General features: G+C 46.1%; 1 protein-coding gene across 1 annotated transcript; it reads left to right on the forward strand.

The window, feature by feature from the left end:
• Window positions 1-618: 618 nt before the first annotated feature.
• On the forward strand, window positions 619-11,132 carry asip1 (agouti signaling protein 1). Its single transcript, XM_053868784.1, has 4 exons — window positions 619-776; window positions 9,593-9,763; window positions 10,567-10,610; window positions 10,688-11,132. The coding sequence occupies exons 2-4, from the start codon at window positions 9,598-9,600 to the stop codon at window positions 10,850-10,852; spliced, it is 375 nt and encodes a 124-aa protein (XP_053724759.1). The 5' UTR covers window positions 619-776; window positions 9,593-9,597; the 3' UTR covers window positions 10,853-11,132.
• Window positions 11,133-12,243: the final 1,111 nt, after the last annotated feature.

Genomic DNA, 12,243 nt, shown 5'->3' on the forward strand with positions numbered 1-12,243 from the left:
GTCGCTTTCACGTCGAAGAGAAGGTTTCATGCCGTCAGCGGCTGCAGAATGTAACTAAACAAAGTAATCGAGTACTTTATAGGGAGTAGTCAGATGACTTTTTCAGGATAATACGTTTCGAACTCTCCAAGGGTTAAATCGAGCAAGGTTTGTTCAGTTGCAGATGAAGACGGAGACAGGGAACATCTGGATGCCGCCCTCCCCTCGGTGGCGCTCGGACTCAGCCCAGTGACATAACGTGAAGCATCTGTCTTTTCTCAAGGTGTTTTCTAGAACTTTGTGAAGCTTTGCAGGGAAGTTTAAAACAGCAGCGAGGAGTGTGGAAGCGACCATGTGACTGGCAGGATGACGTCAGCCTGAGGAGACTTATCTTATCATGACGCTCTCCAGCAACCACTGAGTGCAGTGAGATTCAATTAGAAGGAAGCAGCGGCTGCATGAGGGGAGACACAAGTCTGCAGTGGCGTCAGACGTCAGGTGGAGACTCTGAAGTGGAGTTCACCAGGAAGTCTGGTTCACATTTGGAGTCCATCCTGGGCATAATCTGACCTCTTTACACCCCCTTCCACTCAGACCCCGCCTCCGGTCCAAACCCCCCCTGCATGTCTTCATTATCAAGCGTAGGGAAAGGTAGAGCTACTTAAGCATCGATAAAAGCAGCAGAGAGTCAAAGCAGAGAGACACGTGCCGAGGAGGACACTCTTCATCAGGAGCTCTTCTGAAAAACAGGTCCCGAGCTGGTTAGATAAACCCGACAGCCGGTGCAGGAACATCAGGTGAGTCCAGCTGAGATTCACTCGTCCTGCTCTCAGGACATCATCTTGTTCTGCCTGTCAGGCGACTGCTGCTCATCATGCGGTCTGTGTCAGTGCCATCACTCCTCGTCGTAAATCTGCTCTCTGCATCTCTCAGCACTCTCCTGGAAAAGAGAGCCACTCTGTTATGATTTCTCGCTGCGTAAATAAGTCCACGGGGTCAAGAGTGAGTTGGCCGTGGTGACGCTCCACTGTTCACCACTTTCTCACGTCTCTGGTGAACGAAAGGTCGGAGCCATTGATGCTTGGCGAGCTGGTGGCTCATTGAGGCGCCGCTCGGAGGGGAGTCGCTCTGCTGCACTGGGCGGAGAGAGAAGTGTTTATTAACAACGGCAGATGCCACAGCAGAATTACGACCTGGAGTTGAAGACTTGCCGTGGTGGTTCAGAGTCATGTGTAATTTTCTGTTTGAAGGAGCACCGATTTTATATGAAAGCTCTTCCTCCTCAGGAGTTATTGAAACAGAACTCTGGGCCTTTGAAGCGTTTTACTGGCTCAGTGAGAACTTAATGAGCTGCTTCATAATAAACATGTTTGTTTGGAGACAACAAAACTTTCCAGGGAGAATGAACTTTAATCTTCACTAGTAGTTATTTAATGGGATTTACTTCATCTGAATTTCTAATTCGTTTAACATGGTGCTTGTGTGTTTATTAAAAATGTTGTTTTTAATTTAAATCAGATTTTTTTTCTGGAATACCGTCCCACTTTGGGACTGGACCATGGCTTGACTTCTTCCGCTATTTTTGTGAACGTTGTTTTGACTTAAGAGTCTCTGGGACCAGAGTGTTGTTTAGAAGTTGTTGTTGTCTGGTGAGAAAATCACCAGTTGAGCAGCAAGTCGACAGAAAAGGGAGCGCTTGAAGAAGAGAAGAAGATCGGTCGTAAACTACTGAAGACATTTTCACTTTGTTGACTTGAGAGCCAGCGCCGAATCCGAGCCGATAATCCCTGCATCAGGTGTTGCTGTAACGTCCCGCAGCGACAGATCGGATGTTTATTTCGAATTAAACCCCGACTTCATAAGAGCGTCAGTCTGCACTACCTCAGACATTTGTTCTGCAGATTCATTTATATTTGAAGAGGCAACTCTGAGCTCAGTATCATGATATGAGATGAATAATCTGACCGAATGAGCACCGTCTACTGTCCGATCTACCAATTTTAAACAAAAAAAAAAATTACATTCCAGCCCCTGGGGCTGTATCTAATCTAGTTTTTTTTTTCAATCTCTTTGTTTTTTAATGTGATAATTTAGAACGGTAAGAGAATCTTCTTCATCTTCCATTTACGCATTAAAAAGGCATTAAAGAGAGCAACGGATCCATGATCCCACTCATGTTTTATTGACACAATTAAAGTGCAGCAGCTGCTCTGTAAGTGACATGTTGCTTTTATGTATTTCTTCTGGCTGACATTAATAAGTACTATCAAGTACTAAAACCACTAGCTAATAAGAAGCAAGTATTTTTTTGTTCTCGCTAAAATGCTTGAGTCAGGAATTATCATTTCAAATTTTGTGATATATTTAAACAAAATTGTGAGTCGGAGGCCAGGAATAATAAAGCAAGGATCCGACAGCTGCATCGCATTTTGTCGGGTCTTTAACATTTAAATGCATGGAGAAGCTTGAAAGGAAAAGGCTTCAGTTTTTAAGACAGTTTTTGTCTCCGATTCGGAATAGATTTTACTGCACTTTCTAAATGAGCTGCACCACATTTCCCCTGTTGACAACTTCGACCCAGCTAGTGTGAGTTTGTTCTTGTACTTCTATCTTTGCGAGAACCTGTATGAATTTTTAATCAACAAAGTGAGGACATTTTTGCAAAGTGAGAACATTTTGGCCAGTCTTCACTTTGTCAAGTCTCATTCTGAGGGTTAAAAGTACAAAATACCTAGGTTATTATAATTGAGTTTGGTTAAGAGTGAAGTTTAGCCGTTTGTTTTAGACGGTTAGGTTTAGGGTCAGAGGCTGGAGAAAGCATGATATCAATGTATGTCACTACGATAGGAAGACAAGCATGTGTGTGTGTCTCTTCACTTTTCACCTTGTGAAAGTGTGTCATCACATTCTCACTCGTGAGTTGATGTTGGTGTATTTAGTGGTGTTTTTTCAGGTGACTTCTATTATTACTGTTATCTTTTTCATCTGTTCAGGGATGTGTGTGAGTGTACCTAAAAAGTGTTCGGCCGTGCTATTGTGTGTGTGCACGTGCTCACAGCTTGTTGTGTGTGGTGCAGTGCCCTGTGCGTTTGCATTTACCACACAAGTGCGTTCACCCTCTTGACTGCCTGCGTTGGTGTGTTGGTCTGTAACTGAGGCGTGTGTGTATTTGCCGCTTACCATATCATATTTATTTACAAAGCACCTGAAAAACAACAACACAAAATTGTCGCTAAGTGCTGTATGGAGGGTGAAAAAACATGGCCACATTAATAGGTGCAGCCTGATGTTTGTGGGTCTGCGCGTGTGATTTTAGATGAATTTTCAATTCAGTTTTGTATTTTATTTTACCCCTCCTGTCACATGTTCCAGCCAGTTTGAGCTCAAAGAACATTAGCCCAACTCATCTGTCGCGAGCCTGTGGATGAAATGGAAATATCAAAATATATAAAATATATAAAAACATTTTTAAAAATCCCGGTTCTGTAGTTTAAATGATTTATGTCCTAGGATGTTTTCAGATACATATCTTGTTTATGTCAACTTGAACATGGAGTCAAAATGACCGACCACAAAACATGTCACTTGTTTTCAGTGGTTTGAGTCTTAAAGTCTTTATTCCATGCAGAATGAAGGGCAGCGATCAACACACAGCGCTGGTGATGAGCACCGTGGAGGAGAGGGAGAACCCGGCTCCACCACCCCACCGCCGGGACGGTTTCATAGAACCGGATCTGGACTTGGTCCTGGAGAAATCTGATCCTTCACACTCTGCAGTTTATCGATCCCTCTGGGTGGAACGGAACACAGATCTGCAGCTCATGTAGAAGCGCCTGCAGAGTCAAATTCGATTTGGTCATATGAAAGAACGTGTGACCTTCGATAAGCGCAGTTGAGCCGCTCTGTGATCGCGGAGCTCCATCTGACACACACACACCGGTTTAGTCTCACAGTTGATGGTTGATAGAAGCCTGGCATCCTCCTCAGAAAGTTCATCCGGCTCTCAGATCCGCCGCTTTACAATTCCCGCTGGGCATGCACACACTTGCGCACACAATTAATGTACAACAGATTGGCTTTGCAGCTGTGTGTGGCGATGTTGTTTGGCAAGAAAGAAATTGCAACTCAGTTACTCCTCATTTCATCTGGTTGACTTGACTTGGATCCCTCCACCTGGTTCTCGTCTCCTCCCAGCCATCTCCTTCATTATGGGACAGAAGCTCAACTCCAAGTCTCACATCGGCGACAGAGCTCCTTTTTGAGCTTTGACCTTGAATATTGCTGTGAAGGTCAGGACAGGATCAGGAAGGAGAGACTCGCCTTCTGGCTCAGCTCGATCTCACCTCAATGAGGCTTGTCTTGCTTGCGCTCCCAGCCAAAAACAAGAAACCTTCATTTGTGGATGACACGAGGAGAACCAGTGTGATAAAGGAGCCTGAGCCGAAGATGGAGGAGATGGAGGAGGCATGCTGGCTCTGGCCACCCTAGATGAGAAAGTACAGTGGCGAATTACAAGTGACGGGGATTTACAACACCAAAAACCTGTTCTCACCCTGCAGATGTGACGACAAGAATCTCAGTTTCATTTTTTGCCCCCGGTTTGCGATGAGAACAAGTAAATGTGAAACAGAACCACCTTGGTTAAGTTGTGCCAGATGGGTGTCAAAAGTCTGCAGTGTCATGTAGTGGTCCAGCAACAAGACTGGAGTCATCCCTGGCCCAAGTCTCCCGGATGTTGGATCCTTCCTCTGAAACAGCTATCAGCCACTGAAGGGCTGTTATCATGGTTCTCCCATTTGTATGGGCCGGGACAACAGTGGGCCGAGAGCATTGGATGGACTATTACTCTCCGTCTCTACCTCACACAGTTCCGCCTGATGATATCTGCTCGACAACAGCTAGAACCAAGTCTTGCGGGCTCTCATATGACTCGATCATCGTTTAGTGATGCACAGCATTTAGCTAGATAGAATTGTGCCGCTAGTGACTAGATTCAAGACTCTCGGAGTCCGATCTGGCCCGCTGCTTGAATGACGCTGAAATAGAGGGATAGCAACATGGCAGCCCCTAAGCTGTGGTACGGTGAAATTCTTGTCGCAGAAATACTTTATCGCTATGAAAGATGAAATCTATTTGGACTTCAGTCGGCGAGGCTGAGCGATGAGTCCATATGTGAGTTTCCCTTTCCTTCACATGCTTCATAACTGCAGCACATACAGAATTCTAGCAGAACCATGACCCACTTGCAGACGGTAATGGACCATTTCGGGTGTGAAGCAGCTCCAGATGCCGGTCGCAGAGTCGCAGTCACCAGAGAGAACCCAGCCCTCCGCCACTGAGCCTGCAAATAAACCAAGGCCGGTTCTGATCCGCGTTTGACCCAGCGACCTCGGCTAACTCCAGCATGATGCGGAGCTTTGTCAGCGTGTCTAAAGGATCAGAGTTTCACTTTCACAAGCAGATCTGCAGGATAAGAGTTTATATTATAACAAACAAACCCATGACATCACAACCAGGTGCCCAAGCTGCAGTTTGAACCGTCGGCACACTCTAGATACCGCAGGACTCCACGCAACAGATAAGTTTACTTCCGGGACAATAGAATAAACAATAAAACAATTTTGTTTTTCAAAATCACACAATTTTAAAAGAAATGAAGACAAAGACAACTTGCTTGACAGGTATTTCAATATTTAGATATATTTTTTTAAGAATAACGGAAAAGCAAAAATATTGCTTTTAAATTGAATTAAAAATAGAATAGAATTAAAACACAATAGAATAGTACATTTGCAACTCAAAAATGTATTTCTATCTCATATAAAGAGAAAAAAAATACAATGCAAGTGTGTGTAAGTGTGTGTGTGTGAGACAGAGAGAGTAATACAGTATTGCTTAAACCTAAAGCAAGCAACATTATCTATAGATAGATAGATAGATAGATCGATAGATAGATAGCTAGATAGCTAGATGTGTAGATGTGTCTTGGTGATTTTTTTCCAGCGTCACCACATTCTCACCGGCGTGTTGCAGTGTTTGTGTATTTTGTGTGTGTTCTCCGGAGTGTGTGGCGCAGTAATGTATGTACGTTAACTTGCATTTACCACATGAATGTTTCCATCCTTTGTATGTGATTGGTGTGCAGCCTGCTTCCATTTTGTGTGTGTGTGTGTCACGTTGTGCGTTTGCTGTGTTGCTTGCACGACATGAAAAGGCGCAGTATTTTGATGAATCGATTGGATGAACTGTGAACCCTGTGGCTGCTTCATCACCAGCCCGGGTCAAAAGTTCTGACCCACTAAACGGCGACGTCATGGCGAAGACATCCAAAACAAGCGTCTTCTCCTCCCATTTGACTGGAAGCTGGAGACATCTGTGTGAGGCCAAATAGCCCAGTTTTCCACTTGTGTCAGCTCTAATGAGAGTTAAGATCCATTACTGATTGGATCTGATCTTTCCCAGGTCTGGCCCAATTTGTACTGATCACACACAGACACATGCTGTCAGAATCAGTTCTGCTGCTCAGTTCTTCACCTTGTGGTTCGAGGACGCCGCTGACCGGTTGTGCTGCGGCAGCTGTGGACCTGGTCTGCTGCTCCAGTCCGCACACTCTCTTGTCATGGTGGAGCAGAACGACAGACTTCTGGGCCTCAGATGTTGGCGGGTCGGCTGATGTTGTTAAAGCCTCATCATCATTTTGGAACTGACCAAGCTCTGGATCCAAAGAGTCGTAGGAATGTACCACCTGGTTATCTTACTCACCAGAAAGAAGAGCGGGTGACAGTGAGATGTGACCTTTGGCCACCAGGACGGGCTGTTAGACAACTAGAGAGCGTTCAGAACACTGACACGACTTGTGAGTCAGATGTGTGATCCTGGTTGTTGGTGACTGGTTTGAGACAGAAACCAGTCTCTTTAATAGAATTGCGATGTTCGACCTTTCACTTGTGAAGAGCCACGAGTCATCGGAGAGTTGTTTGTTCACTCAGTGAACAGAGAAGGTCCAACATGTTTTCAAAGGGTCCGATATTGTTTTCTGTTTCAGTCCCAGTGGCCTCAGTGATGGCATGAAGCGGTTTGTGGTTTCACACTGAAGAGAGGCAGCGGTCGGATGGGATCACTGATGCGTTCTCACTGTCTATGCTTCAGAAAGCAGTTGAGGGAAGAGGCACAAGCTCTTTTCTATGTTACGATGACCCTCACACCTGAGGTCCAAATCACCAGTGGAAGCGGAGGTTATGTTCCTGCAGATGTGGGGCAACTAGTGAGTCTGTGAATGAACCTGCTCTGTTGTGGAAAACATCCAGACAGATTTGGAGGACCAGAGGAAGATTGAGATCATCACTTCTAGGGCTCACGTCCAAGTTGTTGGTGTAAAATGAAGATGTTTGGAGGCAAGTTCTGTGAGAGAACTGGGACGTATCCAAGTTCTGACAAGACATGTTATCGTTTCAGACCGGAACCAGGAAGATTCATTTCCAGCGCCAAACTTTTCAGGCAGTTGCGTAATGATAGTGGCGTTGTAGTCGATACCACTCGGAGACCTGACTAAGAGCTGAGTACAGAAAACAACAGAGTACTGTCAGTCACATCAACACAGTTGTTTATTTCTTCTGAAAAAATCAAGAACTGGTTACGACACTGTCTCAGTCCATCAGAGTCTTGGACTTGGACTCGGTGTGCTCTGGTCTCGGTCTCCATTACAAGATTAAAGGACCAGGATCTGGAGGGCAGGAACATCAGGACCCGACAAAACGATATTACGAACTCATGACTTGCGCCTGTCCAGCTTGACAATATTAAAGATATTAAGCTCATGAAACATCCCGTCCCGGGTTAGTTTGACTCTCGGATTTCCAGACAAGCAAACACCAACCAAAACACAAACACCCACTTGAATCTTTGTTTTGGTCCAGATTCCCTCACATTCCCTGAGTCAAAGTAGCGGCTCATCCCGCCAGCGCCAGGATCCCACATGCGATCCGAGTAAGCCGCCCGGAGCGGCGCCAGTCCAGCTGAAAAAACCTTTTAATAGCCGTATGAGATAGACAACCTCCAACCTGAATCCCATTAGACTGGCCGGAGACGTGAAGCTCAAGTCACGTCTGACGCCGCAGAGTTTAGACGGAAATTGTTTAGTCTCACCAGCGAGTATAAATTGATAAAGCAAGTGAAGGTCTACAGTTACTAACAGACTTCAGGACTAGAAGACAGTGAACTTTTGTTAAACTTTCAGATAAACTCGATAAAGAAATGACAAGAGTCAATCAGAAAAACAATCAACCTTTCAAGAAAACAAAAGATTCTCTTTTGGCCTCAGTATTCTGTCACTTCAGAGAAATCTTCACACCACGAGTGGCCTCCAGTCCAGGAGCACCTCGGCCCGGTCCGCGTGTCCACATCAGGGACCACTTAACAAGCTGGTGTTTGTTATTATTAGAGGAGAGGAGCCCAGCACTGGAACTGCAGGAAGTCCACAGAAGCAGCTTCACACCCGCAGTGCCGACACACACCGGCCCAGTGGTCCGGGGGAAGTTCTCGGAACATCACGCACCGAGGAAGTGATCGGACTCGGGGAAGCGTTTGTGAGACTGCGGCGCAATTCAGGAGAGATCTCTGGCTCAGCTGCTCTCAGAAAACCTGATGAGAGGAGAAAGAGGAAGAAAAGTGTAGACCAAAAACAGACTTCATAAATAAGGCCTGTCGACAGAATAACTGCGGAGTGTGTTTGTTTGGATTTACATGCTGTAGTTTGATGTGTTGGCCGGGAGAGAAAGCAAGTGTGAAATTCCTCTCCTTCAGCTTCGTGATTCTCTGTGATGGAGAGCAGACTCGGCGGTGTGTGTGAGAGTCTGAGCGCCAGGTCATGTCAGTGAGACTAAACTGAGAAGTCTCCGAACGTCGGGTGCAGGAGGTGCTGGTGCGGAGGACAGAGCTGGAGCGATGAGGTGATGTGCCTGGCTCGGAATGTGGAGCGCAGCGAGACTCGCGCTCTGTGTGGCTGCTGACCAGACATGGTGACCACATGGAGCTCAGTGTTTAATTCCCTAGTTATTTTTCTTCTTCATATTGACTCAGCACTTTTTGTTTCCTTCTCTAGCCCTGACGATACATCTTTCCTTTTGTTCTTCACGATGTTCTTTTTCTTTCAGCGCTGCAGCTTTTATTGTTATTATTTCATTTTCTGTCAGGTGCTTTTACTTTGTATATTTGATCACTTCAAATTCCTGACATTGAAATCTTAATTTCTTTTTCTGGTGATGATTTTCTCCTTTGAAAAAAGTATAGATAATTGCGGATTCTTCTTCTCTGGGTTCTCAGTTCACGCTGTGGCCTTCAGTTCAGAGCTGATGTTCTGCTGTCCAAATCCATTGATTTTACGACTTCACGGATCAGCGCGGCGGTTTTGACGCCCTCTCCCTTCTATCGTGTCTTGACTCTGACTCAGCAAGTGGTCTTTTTTTATCTGGGTCGTAAATGATGCCCTGTCAATCCATGTCTGAATCCACAATTGGATCTCCTCTGTCACTGTAGTCGCACTTCGAATCGATAGCGCTGAAGAAGCGTGAAGCCGCCTCTCACATAAAACGTCCGCGTGTGCTTGTGGCTGCAGAAACCATGCACGCCGCCCTGCTGCTGGGCTGCCTGGTTCTGGCTGAGACGGGACTCTTCGTCGGCTCCGCTCACATGATTCCGGACGAGCGACTGGCCACCAACCGAGTGGTGGCGTCTGGCGCTGTGTCACAGAGTCTGGACACTCGTCAGCCGGCGGTGCTCATCGTTGGTGAGTCCCGCACTCTGACCCCATTCTCGCTCCCCGCTCGGCTCTGACTCCACCGTGACCCGTCTCATCTACCGGGGGCCAACTGTATTTTTAACCGTCTTTTGATGTGAATTCAATTGAAATTAAATTAAATTTTATTTTTTCCAGATTTAATCAAGTCTATTTTCAGACGGTTGGGTCTCGGTTCTGTTGTGTGATGGACATTACTTTCGTCTCCAGACCCGAGCGTTAGTTGAGTTTTGCCTTTTTCAAATTTGGGAAATTACCTGCAATGAGCAATAACTTTGTCTTGTGAAGAAAATTCATATGAATCATGCTATTATTATTAATGTGACTCACACTGAAATATGTCACACTCACATGTCATCTTTTCCCACACTGGATTCCATCAGAATAGATTTTTTTTTTTTTATCCTGTTCTGTTTTCTTTCAGGAGTTGGCGCACAAAGTCGTGTGTGTTTGTATGTTCCTTCCTTGTGGTAAATGCAACTAGTAAATCAACATTTTAAAAAGCTATGTACCGTTGTGCTGAAATGCAGAGGTGAACCTCAGATGTGAAAAAAGAAAGTTAAAGATTTCCTTTTGACAGTAAATTCTCTTTCATATACTTTTTGATGTTTCAATTTTCCAAGTGATTTTAATAAACACACAAAATCATTCTCATAATTCTCTCATGAAACTTTTTTACCTTGAGTTTTCCACTTGTCGGGAAAATGTTATATTTTGGAGCTTTTCCTCTTTCAGATCGCCCCCTGCTGGGCACTAAATTGTTTCAGTCATTTACAAGACTTTTTTTCCTCCAGAGCTGCCAAAGCCGGAGAAGAAGAAAAGGAAGAAACAGAAGAAGGTTTGTGTCAATGCCAAAAAAACAACCTGGTTTCCGCCGACTGTGTTTGCTGACTGACCCGTCGCTCTGGTGTCCAGAACAAGTCGGGCTCCAACAAGCGGCCTCTTCCTCCCGCTGACTGTGTGCCGCTGTGGGGGAGCTGCAGGTCCACCAGCAACGTCTGCTGCGACTATTGCGCCTTCTGCCACTGCCGGCTCTTCCGGACCGTCTGCTACTGTCGGATGGGGAATCCTCGCTGCTGAGCCCGGCCCGGGGAGGACCGGCGCGCCACCAGAGAACTCTTGCTTGTCGGTTTGTAACTTCCCAGAAAATTCACTGCATGAAAGCACTTTACCAGCGAGCGCAGCACCGCAGTGAATCTCCTCCGGCTGACGACGACGAGCTCACGTCGCAAATTCTTTGTTGTTCTTTCGGCTTCTCGTGTTTGCATGAATCACGTTTTGTATCAGCGCTGCTGCAAAATCCGTATATTCTATTTTTGTACGCTCCGGTGGAATAAACGTGTCCTGCACTTTGTTTTTACCAAGTCTGTTCATTTCTTCACTGCTGTCCACGGCTCAGTCATCCAGAGACTCGTAGGAGAGCTGCTTCTTTAAAATGCTGCATTCCACCTCCCTACTGCCACAACAAAACATCAGTACTACGCCTGACCATCCTTTTTCATGTCGTGTGGCACAGACACACAAGTGATGCTTCAGCTTTGTCACCGTAGACTTGGAGTACAGCAGCTGCCTCCCTCTACAGTTGGTTCCTCAGCTTGTAATGTTGCCTCTTTTCCCTCAGCAGTAACCACATTACTCGCTAAGCAACTCGCATTTAACAGTGTGAAAGACCACGCGTTGATCCATCCCGTTTTGATTCAACTGACATTTTCGACAAACCTCCCTCTAGTGTTCCATCTGTGTGGTGCAGCTAATAAAACAAAACCACTGAAAATGCTATTTTCTTCATATTGTTTTGAGAATAGTTCCAACCTGAGGGGCACTGCTTATGCGTGTCTCTTGTCTTTCTCGCTGGGCTCTGCTCCCGTTGGCCAGACAGGGTGTGCCAAGGGGCACATGTGGACCGCACAGGTCCAGATCTGTTTCACCCATCCCAGAGAGTCGCGAGCTTCTTCAACGTCAAGCACAAATGCAGCAAGACATTTGATCTCAGAATCACAGAACTCTTACTGACCCACGAGGTCCGCAGTTAGAAACCATGCGTTGAGTTCACTTCCCCACAAGGACGAAGAGCCAAGGTTGGTGCTGCACAGAAGCAGCAAGAAAGTCCCGTGTGTCTCCAACATCTGCTCCGGTGTAGCGCTAACCAGAGCAGCATGTTCTTAAAGGGCTCACAGGGTCACAGGTTCCAATCCCATGATATTCTGAACCTCGCTCCACACCAGACATGCTCCGACCATCGTCCTTTAAACTCGAGTGTCATTGGAGTCGAGGGTAGCAAACCTTGATGGCCCATTCGGGGAATTGGCTGAATGTTTGTGTAAGTGGAAACATATGTCGGCGAGATGAGGAACAGCGCCAGCCGGCTGCTTCCGTGAGCCTTTGGAGCTGCAGCAGGTACACGCACGAGTGCTGAGGCTGGTCTCCCGTTCCGTCTCCTGCTGACCAGGTGAAGGTTCTGCCGTGCTGTC

The sequence above is a fragment of the Synchiropus splendidus genome, chromosome 6 (genome assembly GCF_027744825.2).
Source record: "Synchiropus splendidus isolate RoL2022-P1 chromosome 6, RoL_Sspl_1.0, whole genome shotgun sequence".
NCBI lineage: Eukaryota > Metazoa > Chordata > Actinopteri > Syngnathiformes > Callionymidae > Synchiropus > Synchiropus splendidus.

What these genes read in the sequence shown, in the direction of transcription:
- asip1 (XM_053868784.1), top strand. Translation starts at nt 9,598, where the DNA reads ATGCACGCCGCCCTGCTGCTGGGCTGCCTGGTTCTGGCTGAGACGGGA. An exon ending in GCCGGCGGTGCTCATCGTTG is followed by an intron (nt 9,764 to 10,566) that starts GTGAGTCCCGCA and finishes TTTTTCCTCCAG; the next exon opens with AGCTGCCAAAGCCGGAGAAG. An exon ending in AAAGGAAGAAACAGAAGAAG is followed by an intron (nt 10,611 to 10,687) that starts GTTTGTGTCAAT and finishes TCTGGTGTCCAG; the next exon opens with AACAAGTCGGGCTCCAACAA.